The sequence below is a fragment of the Coregonus clupeaformis genome, chromosome 6 (assembly GCF_020615455.1).
Source record: "Coregonus clupeaformis isolate EN_2021a chromosome 6, ASM2061545v1, whole genome shotgun sequence".
In the NCBI taxonomy this organism is placed as follows: Eukaryota; Metazoa; Chordata; class Actinopteri; order Salmoniformes; family Salmonidae; genus Coregonus; species Coregonus clupeaformis.
In genome coordinates, this window is record NC_059197.1 from 22,636,590 (window position 1) to 22,655,532 (window position 18,943).

An 18,943-nucleotide genomic window follows, 5' to 3' on the forward strand; every position below is an offset into this window, starting at 1 on the left:
AGTTTGTAATTTCCACTTTGACATTTCAGACTTGATTTTCCCTTAAGAAAAATTTAGCAACCCCTACAAAAATGTCCATTAATTATAATCGTTATAATAATTCACATTTTCTCTTGCTGCAGGTTTATTTTCCTGCTGTAGCATACTGGCTCAGATTAAGATCCTACATCTGTACCTCCAAAGTAGCCCTCTTACATACTGTATGTTTTTTTCTTATTTTTTTTTAAAGCAAAAGAGCCCGGAAGACTACATACATTAGTAACATTCTACATGGAGAATGTGTCAGCAATACCTTTACCAAAACATACGAGAAGAATCAGCTTAAATACAAACGCTGTTTGATGAATACTCTTATTGGCTATACTGTACAATACTGTCCCCCAATAGGAGACTTTTGCGACAACAGTGGAGAGAAATCACGTAAGAAGGTTATGCCCCTGCAGTAGTGTGCTTGAAAACAGTGCTGTCAATCAAAAATAGTTTTGACCTGTAGGAAGTGTGTAGTGTAGAACAACCTTCTCATGCCCTGACCATGGGCTCAGATTCCCTCCCGTCTCCTGTTACATATTTAATACTGATCCAAAGTACTGATAAATAACTTCACACCAAGTAGGTTTCCCCATCTAACCTGGATATTATATCTCCCCATCAACACAAGTACAACACTTTGGAGAGGGTACCCTGGAAGCACAGAGAGAGGCTGTAACAGAGACAGAAACTAACTATTGTTCCATTGACTGCTACATTGTTCTAAGTCTCTTTGATGTATTTTATGAATGTCACCACACTATCTATTGACACTATCTGATTCCACAATCAATACAATTTGCTCATTGCCAATCACACTAGTTTACTAATAGGACCTACAACGATGGAACTAGTTGAGTTAGTAAAACACAGAGGACTTCAAGAGATTAGGCCTCTGATCTACAGCACCACAGAGTTAAACATAGCACCAAGTCATAATGTTGAAAGCAACTACGTCCTAGTAGCACGTACATCATCTCTAGCTAATGTAAACACGACTTCGGTTGCAGCACATACAGTACCCCATAACTATGACATTGTTTGTGGCTCAATGAAAAATGTGGTCTCGCTTTTGTTTCTCTCATACTTTGGACATCTGAAGGCAAGTGATTATGAGTGAATCTACCTGTGTGCTCGTGAGAAAATAAAAGTAGTTTTCTGTTCCAGATAAGGTTTAGTCCAGCGACGACACCTTGATGCTTCTAAAGCTTTTCAAATTGGTATTCATTCACATACTATACAACAGAAGAAATACTACTGAACTTGTGCAGCCAACAGGCCCAAATGACAATAACACATTTGTTCTGTGCTAACATTTACTTTTCCATAAACAATGTCTCCGAAAATATGACAAACGAGGCACCTTAATAAGTTTTATAAATATTGTCCACTTCATGCCTTAAAGCAAATACTTTCATCACATCTAATATAATTTGCTTTAAATCTCTATCTATAGTTTTGTCCTCAAGCATAATGGACATGGACAGAAAATCTTTCTGTTTAGTTTCATCTTTACAAATACAGTACACACCATGTATACATTATAAATATAGATTTTCCCCATATCTTACATATAACTAATTCTTAGAATATGCACGTTGATGTATCAATTTCAAACAACTTCATTCCACAAAATCGTCACTATCGCACTAATAATAAAACCAATACGTTGGAAAGTGAGTGAAGAGGGCAGATAAAGTTGATGTTTTGATCACTGAATTGTATTCTATAGTAAGCAGAGAGGAGTTCAATTAACATACATTCAGAGAGTTGTTATGTCTAGTTCAACTCCTGAATTGCTATCAGTAGAGATAAAAGTGACTCCAAGTCAGACAAATGGGTTTAAAATGTAAATGTCTTCCAATGATTCATCTTGTAAGTTTGTAAGCTTAAAGCTCTCTAATAGATCTAGTCTACAGGGTGAGAAGAAAAGTATAACAGTAACCATCAGTGTAAAGGAAAGCATTCAACCAACAGTTGTTGAACCCTTCCTTGGCTAACCAGCTAGCCTCTTGTGATAAATCAAATAAATCTATTGTGCCAACTAACCAATTAAACCTAAACTTAATACCACCACATGTGACAGGTCATCCATTGTACTATGACATCAGGACATTCCTTTCCTGTACAGCAAAACATACAGTACATTCATTATCGGTTAGTGTTAAAATGAATAAACATACAGAGAAATAGCTAGCAGGTAATATTATACAGTTGTTAGAGAGATAAATAATAACAGTCGAGAGTCGAAACAGCCACCCCATCTTTTGAGTTTCACCTTAGTTATTGTAACACAAATGTTGTCACTTGTCATCTAACAAGCCCACTTGTTAAAATAGCATAATAAAGCAAGAGCAATCAGATCTTTCAATACAGTATTCAATATTACAGTTGTTTTGAAATATGAACATCAGTGGCAAGTTTCACTTTCTGCATAATAACTACTTCTGTACCATTACATTTAAATGTTGGTTTAATTGTGATTTTTTGAATCTATGTTATAACATTACCACAATTTGAAACCTGAAATGAATAACACTGTCATCATAATCACTAATTGTTATTACAGGTCTGTTCTATTAGTAGAATATACACAGTCAATATTTTTTTTTTTAAGAATCAGAGTAATGCATCTTCAGTACCACTTCCTCACAGCTAGGTATCCTTGGCAGATAATGAGTCCCAACAGAGAGAGAGAATGTGTGAAGGCGAAGGAAAAGGCAGTTAATTCACTTTTCAAAAACAAGAGAGAAAAGGCAAACAAGGCACCTAGAGATGTGCCAAATTCCACAAATGACTCAAGGTTTCCTCCATATTAATGAAAAACACTGTATACACATCACATTTCCTCACCCCTTTTCTGTCCTCACCCTATCAAGTGTACATTCGGCCTCTTTTGAACACAAGGTTACTGTATGTCATAGCAAGAAGAACATGGGCTCACCTTTACTGGATGTGATCACATGGTTAAAGACTTTGAGCCAACATGCAAGAGAGTGAGGACATGTCTTTTAGTGGTTTGAAATGTACCAATATCATATCGCGCCTTGTATTGGATGATAATATTATTTTGGGACTAAGCAAAATATGCAGATTGGGATAGATATTAAAAGCGGATCAAATCAGATTTCAGGCCATAGCATCCATTTCATATGTGAAATGTATGATACTATATACCATTTCTTTAACACATTTCATTTGAAAAATAATGTAAAATACGTACAGTATATACCACTAGAATTACAGCAATTCTATGCTTACTCTGAGGTATATTTTGTGATAAGAACCCTGTGTTAGATACTGACACTATTTGAATTTTAGGAAAGGTAGACTGAGGTCCTTGTTTAAGGAACGCAGCAGGTTTTATAGTCCACTGTGTCACCGTAACACCTCAGATAGACTCCTCCATGACCAGTGACTTTTAAGGTGTTGTGAATTATTTAGATCAATGCATTTTACTACAATAGGATATTTTCTCCCCTTATTTCATTATTTTATGTATTTACATTACAGGTTTTTTATCTGGTGACCCTCACTACATTATCCTCAGGGAGATACGGAAAACCTCTTTATTTTGTTTCTAAATTATTTGAAAAATGCTAGAGACAGGTTACCCACTGCCAAAAGCTGAATGGAATTAATCATATGATTATCATCATTAGTGTATGGGAGTTATAGGGAGATCTATGTTGGCGGGTCAATGTAGTCGTGTCCCATGGCTTGGGCAGTCTGTGAGTGACAGTAGTGGACATACTGGTCAGTGGTCAGTGTAGAGTCCCGTAGTTGGGCCCGTCTGAGTCTGTACTGGCCAGGATGGCTGCCTGGTCCTCCTCAGAGCGTCTGCTGCGGCGCAGGAGGGAGGACAAAAAGAGATATGGGCTCTTCCTGTTCTGCCTTTTCCTCTTCCTGTGGAGGTAGAGATCTTCTCTGTGAGCCGGGGGGGTCTGGGATTGCTGCTGGGTCTGAGAGGGAGACACACCTAGGGAGGGAGAGGTAGTGTTATTGAGGATACAACACCAAGTCATTCAGTATGGCCTCTGACTCGTCTGTGCTGTAAAGCCAACAACTATGGTCGTTACATAGGCATGACAATGATAGGATTTGGCTTTACAGCACAAACAGGCTACAATGAACTCACTAAATGCTGTTCTTTTTGGTTCTTCTAACAGTTGTGTGTCGGCCTGTGGTTTATTCTTTAGTTCAGAGACTGACCTGTTCTTCTCCTGGAAGTGGAGTTGTTATTGGTGTTCGCAGCCACTCTCTTGGCTTTAGTAATACAGTGGTGTAGCAGTGTTTGTAAGCTCTCAGACCCGGCAGGATCACTAGACGCACCTAGAGGTTCCCTAGAAAGAAGAGGAGAGAGGCACAATACACATGCTTTACTTTAACCCACCACCGGGAAGCGCTATCCTCAGTGATTAGTCAGATGGGGAGTCAGGAGGACATTGATTCCGAAAGGCTCTGTAATATTGAACCATAAATAAACTGATGATTTGTTGAGAAAATCATTGGCTTTAGATTGTGAGGAATTAATAAAGTACTATGGATGAACTGTGTTAATTCTCAAAAAAATTATGAAGGAATACGTCAATATTTTGTCACTTTCAGATACCCATAAAATGAAAATAATCTCTATACTGTATTTGTAAGAACAGTTTACATAAGAAATGCTTCAGTTTCTATAGTTACTGAATTGCTCCTCTTGCTCTACAGTGAGAATCCATGGCTTGTCTGTTTTGTTGAGTGGGGCAACAAAGAGGATTCTCATCTTTTGATAGCTCTATGTGGATTATTTTCATTTTATGAGTGACATATCAATCAAAATCACCCTAATACTGAATATATTTTAATGCGTTAAAGATGAGCGGTATCTATCATTGGCTAATTCTAAATCCATGTCAAATTGAAGCACGTTGATGAGCTTTACACAGAAAGGTATCTGTTTTGAAATATACTTTTACCTCATAATGAATACTCTTGTTTTGCAGTCCATCATAGAAAGATGCAAGTAATGATACTAAGACCCAAAATAACCTCATCAACACCAAACATTTATGTTCAGGTTCATGAGATTAAATGTTTGTTGCCATTCAATGGATTGAATACACCAGCTTCAAAACCTAACTCGACGATATGTAAAGTCAAGTGATTCTGCCAAAACATATTGTTTCAAAAGGCATACTGTAGGAACACAAAGGTTTAGCGGTGTTGTCCTTCATAGTGTCACTGTAGAGAGAGAGATTGAGAGCCATTAGCAGAGAGGGGAGACAAATATGAAAATTAAAGCATTACTCGTTAGATAAATACAGTAGCATTTTCATAATCCCAAATACTGTGTGCAGGGGCCACAGTGAGTTAGATACGGTACATTTCCATCAAACATGAACACTGTACAGCACACTTTCATCAACATGAACACTGTGTACAGAGGCTTCACCATGCTGACGGGAGGAGATGGCAGGAAGAGGAAATGGCCGTTAAAGAACAGTCACATGACAGGAAGAGGAAATGGTCATTAAAAACAGTCACATGACAGAAACGAAAGCACTTAAGACGACGAATGTGACGAAGAATTTAGTCTTGAGAATTATTGTTATACGTTTGAGTCAAAAGAGAGATATTTAGAGAAGGCATGCATGGCATTTTGCACATGGAACAAAACTTTAAAGGGGAATACTCCAGTCTATCAGTAATCTGGGTCCTCTATTGATTCAAGGCTTTTTTGAGTGCAGGGAAACCGTGCCTGTATTTCAAATACTGCTCCACAGTCCAAAACAGCTCCTAATATTGCTCACCAGCCTAATCACTGTGCTCGACAGCAGGCATGTTGTGCCAAAGAACTGTAAGAAATGTAACCTGTATGTTAGCAGTTAGCATTTGAGCTAGCAAACTTGAATCCAGTAAAGAGGCTCAACCCAAAGTCAGCGATTCCCCTTTAAAGGAGAGAGTGATTAGAGCCCTCCCCTGCTGACGCCTCCCCTCTCAGACATGGGTCCGACCCTTACCTATTGCGGCGTAGGGGACCGGCTCACAACAACGCTGCCCAGATAGCTGAGATCAATCAAAAACAGATGAGGTAAGACCCCTGAGCCCTCACACTGTACAAACCAGCAGGCCAGGCCTACACTATACTTGCCCAAATGACCATGACACTGTTAAGGGGTGGAAAAAGAGTGTGACCGCTTACACTAACCTGGCAATCCCTGGGATTCAGAAAGGTAGGAGGTGGGTGTGAGGGGGAAGGGGAGAAGCATGTAGGTATACAGTCAAAAGGGGGGGATTATATGCGCCTCAGGTATATTGCTCTCTTGTATGTCTTCTATTGTCCTGCAGAGCATGTACTGTATGACTATGTGGGTTTAATAGATCATAATTTGAGATTATCAAGTAGTCCAAATGGTCTCAGGTAAAAAAAAGAAAAAAAGAAGGTGTTTGGCCATAAATCTCAGATGTGCAGTAAAATCTGCTTTGGCCTTCAAATGTGTGAAGATCATTCCTGAAATAGAAGGCTTATCTGGGCAATAATGATGCTGAATATCATTTGAAAAATTTTGCTACCTTGTACATTTCATATTTCATTTGAGCGGTGGAAGGCACTCAACCTTTAAAGTAATATTTTAGTTTAGCTACAGTATCATTTACCACCAGTTAAATAACAGTAGCTGCCAAGGAAAGCCTCTGCTGAGATGTCATAGGTGGGCTATAATTCAAGGAAATCAACTAAATATGTAAGATAAAATATTACCTCACTACCCTAGTATTCAATCAATAAAAAACACTCTATATGCTAGTTAATTATTTAGTGAAGCATTCGCTCAAAGATCCCATAAGTCTGCCACCTGAAATCCTTTGTTGCAGATTGCATCTTAATGCAATTGTAACGTTTTACACATTCTTGGTTAGGCAGTTAAAAATCACCTTTTCTTCCGAAAATGAGTCGCCATACAGAGAAAAACACAAATATCTTATAAATAATAATTACAGAATTCAAAGATCAATATCAATATTTTAGATGTGACTTTGTTCTAGGGTTAAATTATAAAATGTGTCATAAGGACTTTTTATGTAAAACCTACACTTTAAAAGTATGAATTTCATAATTTGCCTTGATTCAAATGGGTATATTGACAAAATTTGAATTAATAACTTGTTTATGACTGATCAGATGTGTGCCAGATGCAAATACATGCTTTCTGCATATAAGCCTAAATATGTATTATTGGTATGCCAAAAGTAAAACATTACGTCATACTCTATAAACTGGGGATACATTTAGAATTGAGTGCCCAGGTTGGAGAAGTTTATTGTGTTCGTTAGTTAGTGCGTTGCTGTCCCTGCCGGACCGGTGTAGGTCACCTACCCTGAGGCGGATATCTGGAGCTGGGAGGGCTCTGAGGGCAGCATCTCCTCCTCTGTCCTCCTCTGGGACGGCCACTGCCCGAACACATCCCTGCCCTCCAAGGGGGGAGAGGGGGACTGGGAGGGGTAACTGGCTGCGGTGGAGGCATAGGACATGTGGGGACGGTAACTGGGGCTGGGCCTGCGGCTTCCCTGCTGGCCCTGGGTGGGGGAGGTGGCCAGGGAGGACCTTCGGGAGAAACTGACGGTGGCTTGGGGGTGCATGGAGATCTCAGGCATCTCCAGAGAGCGGGATGTGCGGAGGATGCTGGGGTGGGGCGGGGGGCGGACTAGAATATCTGGGGAACCTGGCTGGGTGCTAAGAGGGCTCTGGGAGAGGGGGGACAGGCGGGAGGGCTGGAGGACCAGCGGGGGCAAGGAGGGGTCTGTCCTACGCCCTGACCTCGGGCTGAGCCAGGACTGGGGGCTGCTGCTAGGGGCTGTGCTTGGGCTCCCTGCACGGGCTGCCGGGTCAGGGTAAGGCAACACTGGTACACCCACACCGTGGGATGTGTGTCTGAGCTGGCCGAGACTCTGGGCCTGTTGCATAGCTAAGCGCCTAGCTGGAGGGCCTGGGGGTCGGTCCCTGCCCTGCGGAGCCATTGGGACCTCCAGCTGCAGGAGCCGAGGGCTTGGGAGGTGCAGGCGGCTGGGGTGGAGAGGGGGGTACGGTGGAGGGTCGGGAAGGTCCTGGTGATGATGTAAGGGGTGGTGAGGTGGATAAATGAAGCGGGGCCCCTCCAGACCAAGGAAGGGGAACTCGTGAGGCTGCCAGCTGTCAGGTGAGCGAGGGGAGCGAGGGATAGGGCTGTGTGGATGTGGGAGGGAATGGCCAGAGGCAGTGTACTGATGATGGAGCTCCATCTCTTCCCTCTCCTCTGGGATGGAGGGATAACCGTAGGGCCCCCCGTCAGCAGTGCCTGGGGGGGAGGACAGAGCGGAGCTACGCGGACTGATGTCAGGCATGTAAAAAGGTGGCGGGATCCCCGATTCCCCGCGGCTGCCTAGATACCCATAGAAGGGGACCTGTGGAAAGTCCCTGTAGCGGGAGGCTGGGGCCTGCCCTGCAGCATGATGCCCACTGCCCTCCACAAAGCTCATACCTTCCATGGGCCTGTGGAGGCGGGGGCTGTAGTTGGGGGGCTGCGTGGACTCCAGGCTGGAGGATGTTGGTGAGAGCTGTGGTCGGAGTGTGGCCATGATCGGGGGCAGGGGCCCGGCGTCAAAGTCATTCTCCTCGTCGGACTGCCGGAACTCGGGGTACATGTCGGACTCCTCGGCGAACGGGAAGCCCTGGATGCGGCGGTGGGCTGATGGCGGGCTGGCCATGCTGAAACGACCGTCGGGACCGCGGCTGATCAGCTCGATGGGGCTGGTGACCTCTGCCTCATGCTTGGACACGCTGTACTTCTTGCTGGCTATGGCACGCTTGGTTTTCTTGTAGAAGGAGAGCTCTTTGTCCTTGTCTCTCTGAGGGCTTGGCAGCCTCCTGACGTACAGACCCGGGCCGTGGGCCCCATCTGAGGACAGGGACTGGGGCCGCGAGGCGGGAGGGGAGCTCTCTGGACTGATCTTCCCAGAGGACAGCCTGTCAGAGACAACCAACACAGAGGCAGACACTCAAACATGATGGCTTCATAATGAACCCCTTAAACAGCAGTTATTAATCAATAAACAGCCTAATTGTACACAGTAAAATAGCATGTTAACCACAGTATGCATCACTACTATGCTAGACAGATGAGAAAATCCAAAGCCATGGCACCATGTCAAAGCAAATACACCTGTTTCATTTGTATTCAACCTCTGCATTATGATAGTATCCAGTGCATTCTGCTAACATTGAAGCTAATGACTGTAGCCATGGCGACAGTATGAGAAAGGAACCGTTACCAAGCAGCCATGACAACCGTCTCACAGATCTTTTTTTACTCGCTCTTGGGTAAAAACCGAGGCCCATTTGTCTTGTTGGGGACATATGCTGCGCCAAATGCTTGTATGGCATAAAAATAAAGCAGATGACATCCAACTAGGCCTTTTTTTCTATTTGCCACACACCAGGAGCAGCATTGTAAACAACACAGTCAACTATAGAGTGCATATACACAGTACTGTACATGCAGCTGAGCCAACGCAAACACAAATCCCTATATGGTGCATATACTGTATACTGTGCATGCGGTTAGGCCAGCAGAGCACTAAGTAAATAAAATCTATAAAATTCATATATTATCCATGCAGCCAAGCCAGCATAGCGTAGTGCAGCACAGCACACACTGTGGTATGGTGCAAGCAGCTAGGCACTCACAGGGAGCTGGCTGGTGGGGGCATGTAGCTGCTCCTGGCTGGCGCGTCCCAGCAGGGCTCTACCCCAGGCAAGGGGGTGAGAGGAGGCCTGCGGTGGGAGACACACAAACGACATGGGCCACGGTCATCTGTCAACTAAACCAAACCTCCACACAACACAGGAGGGACCATCATGGAGTCACAAGAGGACCAGACTTAAACCAGATATAAACAACTGGAACATACATTATAATGCCATTTTCATTAACTTGACCATCTAGATATTCCAACAAGTCAACACATCCAATTCCTTTTAACATAGACCTCTCTCCAAACCCTTGAAATACACACAATATACATCCAAACCATACTCATGTCCTAGCAAAGCTACCCTGCCCTGACAGTTGGTACTGAACAGGAGTGAAGCGAACAGAGACCATAACAATAACCCTAAAACAGGTAAAGAGGAGTTATTGTTGCATCTAAATTCAATCCAGTGACTACTGCATTGTGAATCGGCATAAGAGCTCAAAAGGTTGGCTCCTGTTTTTTAAACTCTCTGGGTTTGACTTTAGTACTTACGGTGAGTCAATGCTTTTCCTGAAGTGTGTTACAGACAGGGGAGGGTCTTAGAAGAGACAAAACAGAGATTTAGAGATTACAACCAAGACCAGAGAATGGACAGTAGAAGTTAGACAGTTAGAAGAAGTGGAAGCATACCTGGTTTGCGTTTGAGTTTGCGTCGGTGCTGTTTGTTGACGAAGCAGGCTGCTAGAGTACTGAAGAGCACTGCAGCCGCCAGAAAGCAGATGGTTGCCACGACGCCCGCTACCACAGGCCGCGCCAACCCCTCTTCAGTCACCTCTGTAGGGGGGAAAGGATCTGAGGCGGAAGAGGTACCCAGGGGTTCAGAAATGGGGGGGTGGAAATGGACTTTACCTTCAAATCATGAACTTCACTTTCAAATCATGAACCTCATGGAGGTAAATTGATTTAATGGAGTGACATATCAGCAGCATTTGAAAAGATTCCATTCCATTGTAGCTATTTGGGAATATTATTTGAATAATTCTGAATTGTAGTGTGTAATATATTAGGTGTAACACTTACCTGTGCTGGACACTCCCACCACATTACTGCTGTCACTGACGAGGTCATCCATGACGGCCATGACTCTGAACTCATACCACGACTCCTGCCAGGGACACAAGACAACTGTCCATTCCACACACATAACACATCCACAGTCCAATTTCCCTCAGCATAACAATTGTCTCAAAATAAAGGTGTCATTACCCCAAAACAACTGCCTTCTGCAAAATAATACCGATAACGCTTTACATGAAGGTATACTTAGAATGATTTATATAGGATTTACAAGTCATTCATAAAGTGTTTTTATTATCTTATAGACAGTTTATGACACTCTAATGAACAGTCATTACACATCGGCAGCTGTCACTATAAACAGAGAGCATTGATTATACATTGAGGTATCTACGGTCCGTTACCTGGACGAGGTCCCTGGCCATCAGCTCAGTCTCAGTGGCAGGGATCAGCTCGTCGAGGACCTCCCACCTCTCTCCGAGACGGAACTCCATGATGTAGCGGTCGACAGGCGAGGAGTGATTGGCTGGCGGGAGCCATGTGAGTAAGACGCCGTGCTGCGTGCGATTGGCTGTGAGGCACCGTGGTGGAGTAAGAAGCACCTGTGGTTCAGGGGTACTCAGGGGAGACACTAACGGGACAATAGAACAGACCAGTTTTAGAAGGAAGTTAACCAATTCAAACAGCCATAACAAACCAGTTCATTCACATGTGATCAATCAGAGATAAACAGAAGATGGTGAGAGCAATTACAAACTGCATTCTAGAAGATAGCTCTAGAGAGCAGTAGTTTCAATGATAGTGAGCATACAGAACCAACATGACATGTCTGAAATGGACAAATCGATGTGCAAACATCTAAATGCAAATCCGTTGTATTTCAAGTTAAGGCATAACATAAGCTATAGAGTTATCTAAAAAAACATGCATTACAAAGAGTCTATTCTAGGTATCTACAGGTATCTAAATCCACACTTATACATGGGTTTTGTATTGTAGATATGTGATAGTGGCCTGAGGGAACACACTTAATGTGTTGTGAAAAGTGTTATGAAATGTAATGTCATGTAATATTTTAAATTGTATATAACTGCCTTAATGTTGCTGGACCCTAGGAAGAGTAGCTTGTGTGACAGGTTAAAGGACATATTCATAGCCTGTTATACACTAAAAAGTATTAGTAAGTTCATGGTATGTAAGGATCTTAAAATATCTAAGGTTAAAAAGATAATGCATCCAGTACTAGTTCATAGAGATTGATAAAATGCATAAATGTGTTTAAAATCCGTCAAGAGTCAAAGGGTTAATATTGTAAGAGGAATGTGTAAATGTTATATTGACTACTTTAGTTTGTGGTGCCTAATTTAAGGGTAAAAGTGTTCATCTGTGATCTACTAAATGCTCTTAATCTATGAGCCTGAGATCGATTGCTCTGGTCTCCACCCAACTTCCTGGGGGAATCGCGGTCTTTTTCTCATTACACTAAATTTGTCAGTGAGGAAACATAACTGCGTCACGTTCGTGATTATTTCTCCCCTTTTTCAGGGGTGTAACATTTTGGAGGCTCCGCTGAGATTGCTGCTCAGATGTCCGGCTTCCACATCCTGGTCGCTGAATTCCGAGCCAGCTAAATCCCTACATAACAACCCAGGCAGGCTGCAGTGAGGAAAGTGTTGCTGTTCGAGGGGAGCTGGAAGTTGGGGGTTAAGCACGTGTCAACTGAGGCCGTTGAGAGACCATCAGAGACAGTAAGGACCATCTAATTCAGAGTCAACTCCTGCACAGTAAAGGTTCCTCCTGTCCTGTCAACATGACAACCGCCTTGGAAGAACTACAGGAAGAGGTAGTAGGAGAATTGCACACCCTGACTAAAGACAAGTTACTAGACGTATGTGATTTCCTTGACATATCAGGCGAACAGAGAAGAGATGTTCAAGACAAATCCCGCATATCACTGATGACTCACATTATGATGTTCCTTGAAAGAGAGGAAGTTGCAGAGTTAGAAGATGGCGGCATGTCGGAATTATTGTTACTTAAAGACAAAATGACAGAGATGATCAGTGGCATAGATAGCAAGACAGGGCAAACTGACCATGATATTGAAACAGCCAGAACACATCACAGAATAGAGGGACTGAGAACTGTAACCCCACAACAAGGGGTGGGAACTGAGCAGAGTACTGCAGACCAAGCCAGTGATTCTCTGCGCCAGCCCCAACCCCCTGCCCATCTTCAGAGGAGCATGCAGCTCTCACCCAGTGCACAGCCCGGCTCATACTGGCGCAAAGAGTTAAAAATTTCTGGTCAGATAGGTGAACCGGGCCAGAAAGATAAACTGACTTTTTCCAGCCTTGCCCATCAGATTGAGAATGGACTTAACAGAGGCTATCCTGAGGTAGAAATAGTAGACGCAGTAATCAGGGCTATTTCTCCAGGCTCACAGCTACGCAGCTACTTGGAAGGTAAACCCCAGCTAACTCTTCCCACACTTAGATGCATCCTGCGTTCCCACTTCCAAGAGAAGAGTGCAACAGAGCTTTACAAACAGCTAGCTTCAGAAGCACAGCATAGCAAGGAGACCCCTCAAAGCTTCCTGATGCGCGTCTTAGATTTGAGGCAGAAAGTACTATTTGCGTCCCAGGAGTCAGAATCAGGGCTTAAGTATGACCCTGCTCTAGTCCAGCGCATGTGTTTACACACAGTCCTTACAGGTCTCCAGAGTGACAGTATCAGGATAGACATGCAGCCTCTCCTGCTTGATAGCGAAACATCAGATGAGGTTTTGCTAGAGAAGCTTAACATTGCTTGTGCTAATGAGATAGAAAGACGAAACAAAAAGCGTTTTAATGCCCCACAGCCTGCTACAACTGTAAGTGTAGTTCAGTTAGAAGATACGCCATCTGCAAAGTGTCCTGTGAAGGAAGCCAAAGCTAAGATACCCGCAGAACTGTTAACAGAGTTAGCTGAACTTAAGACAGGTGTAGCTTCCTAAAAGGTCTCAGTGCAGAGATTGCTCAGATTAAGGAGACATTACAGCAGCCTATGTTTCAGTCATCGCCTTATGCCCATGCCCCACTTCCAGTTAGGAGGCCAGATAGGGACCCCCAGCCACCTGTTTCCCAGCAGCAGTATTACAGCAACTACAGTCAGCCCCAAGCACCTGACCCTGCGCAGTATCAATATGCACCTAACCTGTATACCAACCGCTCTGCTCAAGCTCCAAGGAGGTGTTTTGTCTGCCAGCAGGCCAGAACAGATGCACGCTGCACACACTGCTTCCGATGTGGGAGTGAGGAACATTTTCAAGCTGGATGTAAAATCCGGGGAGTCAGACCATCCAAAGAGGCCCCTTTAAACGGGAAGGGTTACCGCTGAGGGACAAGTGTTAACCGTAGCTACCAAAAAGTCCCAGAAATGTGCAAATTGTGCCAGAGAAGAGTCATTTGAGAACCTGAAACAATGTTCATCATGTAAAGAGACACTGTACTGTTCCAAAGGATGTCAAAACCAACATTGGACTAAACATAAGGAAAAATGCACTCACCTGAAAATTGACTCTACCTGTGAAAAGCTTTCCTGTACAGAAGAAAATGCCCACTCTTTACCATCCCTAGCTCAAGGTTGCCACCCCCCATAAGGTCACCTCGCTAGTCGGTAGACAGTGCCTTGTTGAGTGTCACCTGAATCGCCACCACCTCCAAGCTCTATGGGACACAGGCTCTCAGGTATCGGTCATTGATGAACGATGGAAAGCGGAATCTCTCCCAAACGCAAGGCTGAGGGATGTTTCAGAAATTCTGGACTCACCTGATGATCTAAGATTGACGGCAGCAAATGGGACTGAAATGCCGTACCTGGGATGGATTGAAACAACTTTTCGGCTAGCCTCTGAAACTGACCAAACGAAGGAACTGATCATCCCAGTGCTGGTAATGAAAGGCTGTCACCTATCTCATCCCATCATAGGTTTCAATGTTATTGAGCACATCCTGACAAGGACCGAAAAGACTAAACGGTACAGTACAGTGAAAAAAGCTTTCCCAAGCCTCAAAAGAAATAAGGTTAGGGCTTTTATACAGGCTGTTAGCGCAGAACAGACAGATGAATACGCAGTGAAGACCAAGAAAGAGAAGGTTGCTGTACCAAAACACAGTAGCATTCAGATTGAGTGCCGGGTAGCTTCCCAGCCTTTCAAAGATGACATGACAATGCTTTTCCAGCCAGACCTGAACCCGCAGTGGCCAGATGAACTTGAGTTCTTTGACACACTAGTCAGAGTTAAGAAAGGTGTTTTTCCAGTTGTCATGCTTGATGTCTCTAACCCCACTGACCACGACATTGCCCTGCTAGGACGCACCATAATCGGTACAGTACAAACCATTATGACTGTGTTACCTGCCCAAGTCTTTGAAAAAGCTGTCACCCCAGCCACAGTGAATCACACTAGTGTTCAAACTCCATGTACTGCTACTGAACAGTGGGATCCACCAGTAGGTTTAAGTCACCTAACCGAAGAACAGAGAGAGGTTGTTAGGAAAATGCTTAGAGAAGAGTGTCACTCCTTCTCCAGATCAGACAATGACATTGGCTGCATTGAACGATTGAAAATGACTATTTCTCTAAAGGACTCTGAACCAGTCAAGCGCACATACATGTCAGTGCCCAGGCCACTGTATCAGGAGATGAAGGGTTACCTTCATGACCTCATAGCCCAGGGTTGGGTTAGGAAGTCAAACTCTTCATATTCTTCACCTGTCGTGTGTGTTAGGAAGAAGGACGGGACCCTCCGGTTGTGTATAGATTACAGAGACCTGAACAGAAAGACACATCCCGACCGCCAGCCCATCCCTCGGGTCCAGGACATCATGGACAGTTTAGGTGGTAATTCCTGGTTCTCCCTTTTAGATCAGGGAAAAGCATATCACCAAGGGTTCATCTCTGAAGAAAGCAGATCACTGACAGCATTTGTGACCCCATGGGGACTCTATGAGTGGATACGTATGCCATTCGGCCTCATGAACGCTCCTGCAGCTTTTCAGCGTTGTATGGAGGAATGTTTGGAAGGGCTCCGGGACAACATCTGCATTCCTTATCTGGACGACACGCTAGTTTTCAGTAAAACTTTCGACAGCCATGTGAATGATGTGCAAAAGGTTTTGCAGCGTCTCAGAGAGTATGGCATCAAACTCCAAGCCAAGTAAGTGTGATCTCTTTAAACCCCAGGTCCGTTATTTGGGCAGAATAGTGTCTGCAGACGGCAGCAAAGTTGACCCAGCCGATTTTGAAGCAGTAAGAGCATTGAAAGAGATCAGACCACAGACTGTGGGCCAGCTCAGAAAAATGCTTGGTTTACTCACTTACTACAGACAGTACATCAAAGACTTTTCTAGGAGGGCCAGCTGTCTGTATGACCTCCTGAAAGCAGATTCAGAGAAATTACCTGACCACCCACGGAAAGCAAAAACAAAGAAAGTAAGTCATGTGGTGCCCTCAAACAAGCCAATCCTGTGGACTGACCAGCATCAACAGGCACTTGAACAGCTGATTGAGTGTCTGCTTCACCCACCAGTCTTAGGTTTCCCTGACTTCACTCAGCCATTTGTTGTACACACTGATGCGTCACACCAAGGCTTGGGAGCAGTTCTTTATCAAGAGCAAGATGGGAAGCTTAGGGTCATTGCTTATGGCTCTCGAACCTTAACAGCAGCTGAGAAGAACTATCACTACCACTCTGGCAAGCTAGAATTTCTAGCTCTAAAATGGGCAATCACTGATAAGTTCCATGATTATTTGTACTATGCTCCGACCTTCACTGTATACAGTGATAACAACCCGCTCAGCTACATTCTGTCTACTGCCAAACTGAACGCAACCACTTCCAGGTGGGTTGCAGAATTGGCTGATTTCCACTTTACAATAAAGTACAGGCCAGGCAGAGAGAACGGTGATGCAGATGCTTTGTCGAGGATGCCACTGGATGTAGAGTCACTGATGAGAGAATGTTCTGAGGAGCTTCCACCAGACACCATTGCCGCCACTATACAAGCAGTAGAGGTACAGAAAGAGCCTTTTGTGCCTTGGTCAATTTCAGCTGCATCTATGTCAGTATCAGCTGAAGGTGAGACAACTACAGCAACAATCAGCTCGATCCCAAAAGAGGGGATAAGAGAGGCACAAGAGTCTGATCCGGTCATCCGTCCTGTGCTCGATTTCAAGCTGTCTGGTTCCAAACCGCCAGTTAAAGAGCAAAAGGAATTCAGTCCAAAGACAAAATGCCTATTCAGAGAATGGGACAAATTGACAATCGACAGTGATGGTATTCTGTACAGAATCACTACAGCCCGCAAGCAGTTAGTTCTACCAGAGCAGTACAAAGGTAAAGTGATGGAAGAGTTGCACAATAACATGGGACACCAAGGTACTGACCGCACTGTATCACTAGTACGTGACCGCTTCTTCTGGCCTTATATGCAATCTGACATTGAGCACTATGTGACTAAAACTTGTAGCTGTGTCAAGCAGAAAAAGCCAGGCCATGAAACAAGAGCTCCTCTGACAAACATTGTGACAACACAGCCATTTGAACTGGTATGTATAGATTTCCTCCATCTCGACAGATGCAAAGGGGGATATGAGTACATCCTCGTGATTGTTGATCATTTTACACGTTACACTCAAGCCTACGCCACCACATCAAAGTCAGGAAAAACTGCTGCAAATCTCATCTTCAATGACTTTGCCCTGAAGTTTGGGTTCCCCTCCCGCATCCACCATGACCAAGGGGGAGAATTCGAAAATCAGTTGTTCCATCAGTTAAAGAAACTCAGTGGCATGGCGGGGTCCAGAACAACACCCTACCACCCGATGGGGAACGGTCAAGTGGAACGAATGAACAGAACATTGTTGCAAATGCTAAAGACACTAACTGAGACACAAAAGTCAAACTGGAAGGAGTCTCTAAACAAACTGGTTTATGCCTATAACTGCACCCGTTGCGAAGTGACTGGCTATTCACCATTTTATCTTCTGTTTGGGAGATCACCCAGGCTTCCAGTTGATATGTTCTTTGGATTGTGCACAGAGGCAGGTTCCAGTAACCAGCGAGACTACGTGGAGAACTGGAAACGAGGAATGGAAGAAGCATACGCCATTGCAAATGAAAATGCTCAGAAAGCTGCTGAAAGAAGTAAAAAGTACTATGACACTAAAGTTAGGAGTTCAGTGCTACAGCCTGGCGAGCGAGTTCTGATTAAAAACCTGACACCAAGAGGAGGACCAGGCAAACTCCGTAACTATTGGGAAGATCAAATTCACACAGTAGTGAGACAAATGGGTTCAGACCTGCCGATTTATGAGTTGAGACCAGAAAAGGGTAGGGGACGCTCCCGGGTCCTGCACAGAAACCTGCTCATGTCCTGTGACCACTTACCTTTTGAGAGACAACCAGAAATGACTAAAGATGACAAAAGTAAGAAAAAGAGACATCAGCCTGGATCACAGCCTCTAGATTCTGATGAAGACAGCGGGGATGAATATGACCTTCATCATGAGCCGCTACAGGTCCCCACATCTCCTACAGTACCTGAGAGGTATGCTGAACCAGCGAGAGAGTCGGAAAACAGGCCCCCCACCAGTGAAACAAACAGTTGCGGTGCCAGTTCCTGATACGCTACCAGCACAGCCTCTTGTTGAAAATCAGCTGGAGGAGAAAACAACAGTTAAAGAACTGCCTGCTGAGGAGATGAACTTGCCTGCTGAAAATGTGCTGGATGATCGTCCACTAAGTGCCTTTCCTTCATTAACTGCTGCTGCTGAACCTGAGGAACCAGCTTACCAGCTGCCACAAAGAGAGAGACACCCTCCAAGACGTATCACCTATGATCAGCTTGGTATCCCTTCCTGCTACAGTATACAGCCACAGCCACAGTTGTTCCCTGTCTACCCTGCACCAGGACTGGTTCCATGGCTGCCATCACTACAGCGATATTACCTTCAGCCACCCTACATGTATGGACTTCAGCAAACTTGAGGCCACAGACAGAGTTGACATGTTTGACCATGGACTACTGACTGATTTCACAGACTTTCACGAGACAATTAGCAGACTATGCATAGAGATCAT

At 44.2% G+C, this 18,943-nt stretch overlaps 1 protein-coding gene across 4 annotated transcripts in view; it reads right to left on the minus strand.

Annotated features, from left to right (window-relative positions):
• Positions 1 to 776: 776 nt before the first annotated feature.
• Positions 777 to 18,943, minus strand: part of LOC121567992 (protein turtle homolog B-like) — a 65,100-nt gene continuing 46,933 nt past the window's right edge. Inside the window, exons 14-22 of one of the 4 annotated variants that reach the window (XR_006659979.1) lie at positions 11,223 to 11,449; positions 10,822 to 10,906; positions 10,432 to 10,593; positions 10,294 to 10,339; positions 9,734 to 9,820; positions 7,388 to 9,013; positions 6,033 to 6,078; positions 4,989 to 5,253; positions 4,289 to 4,370 (exon numbers count right to left, since the gene is read on the minus strand). Coding sequence is in view for 3 of the 4 variants with exons in the window: in XM_045219137.1 (XP_045075072.1) it covers positions 3,792 to 4,006; positions 4,240 to 4,370; positions 7,388 to 9,013; positions 9,734 to 9,820; positions 10,294 to 10,339; positions 10,432 to 10,593; positions 10,822 to 10,906; positions 11,223 to 11,449 (2,579 nt within the window). In the remaining variant the exon portion in view is untranslated. Of the gene's footprint in view, positions 4,007 to 4,239; positions 4,371 to 4,988; positions 5,254 to 6,032; positions 6,079 to 7,387; positions 9,014 to 9,733; positions 9,821 to 10,293; positions 10,340 to 10,431; positions 10,594 to 10,821; positions 10,907 to 11,222; positions 11,450 to 18,943 lie in introns of those variants that run through there. The other 3 variants (XM_045219137.1, XM_045219144.1, XM_041878448.2) reach the window with 3 other exon arrangements.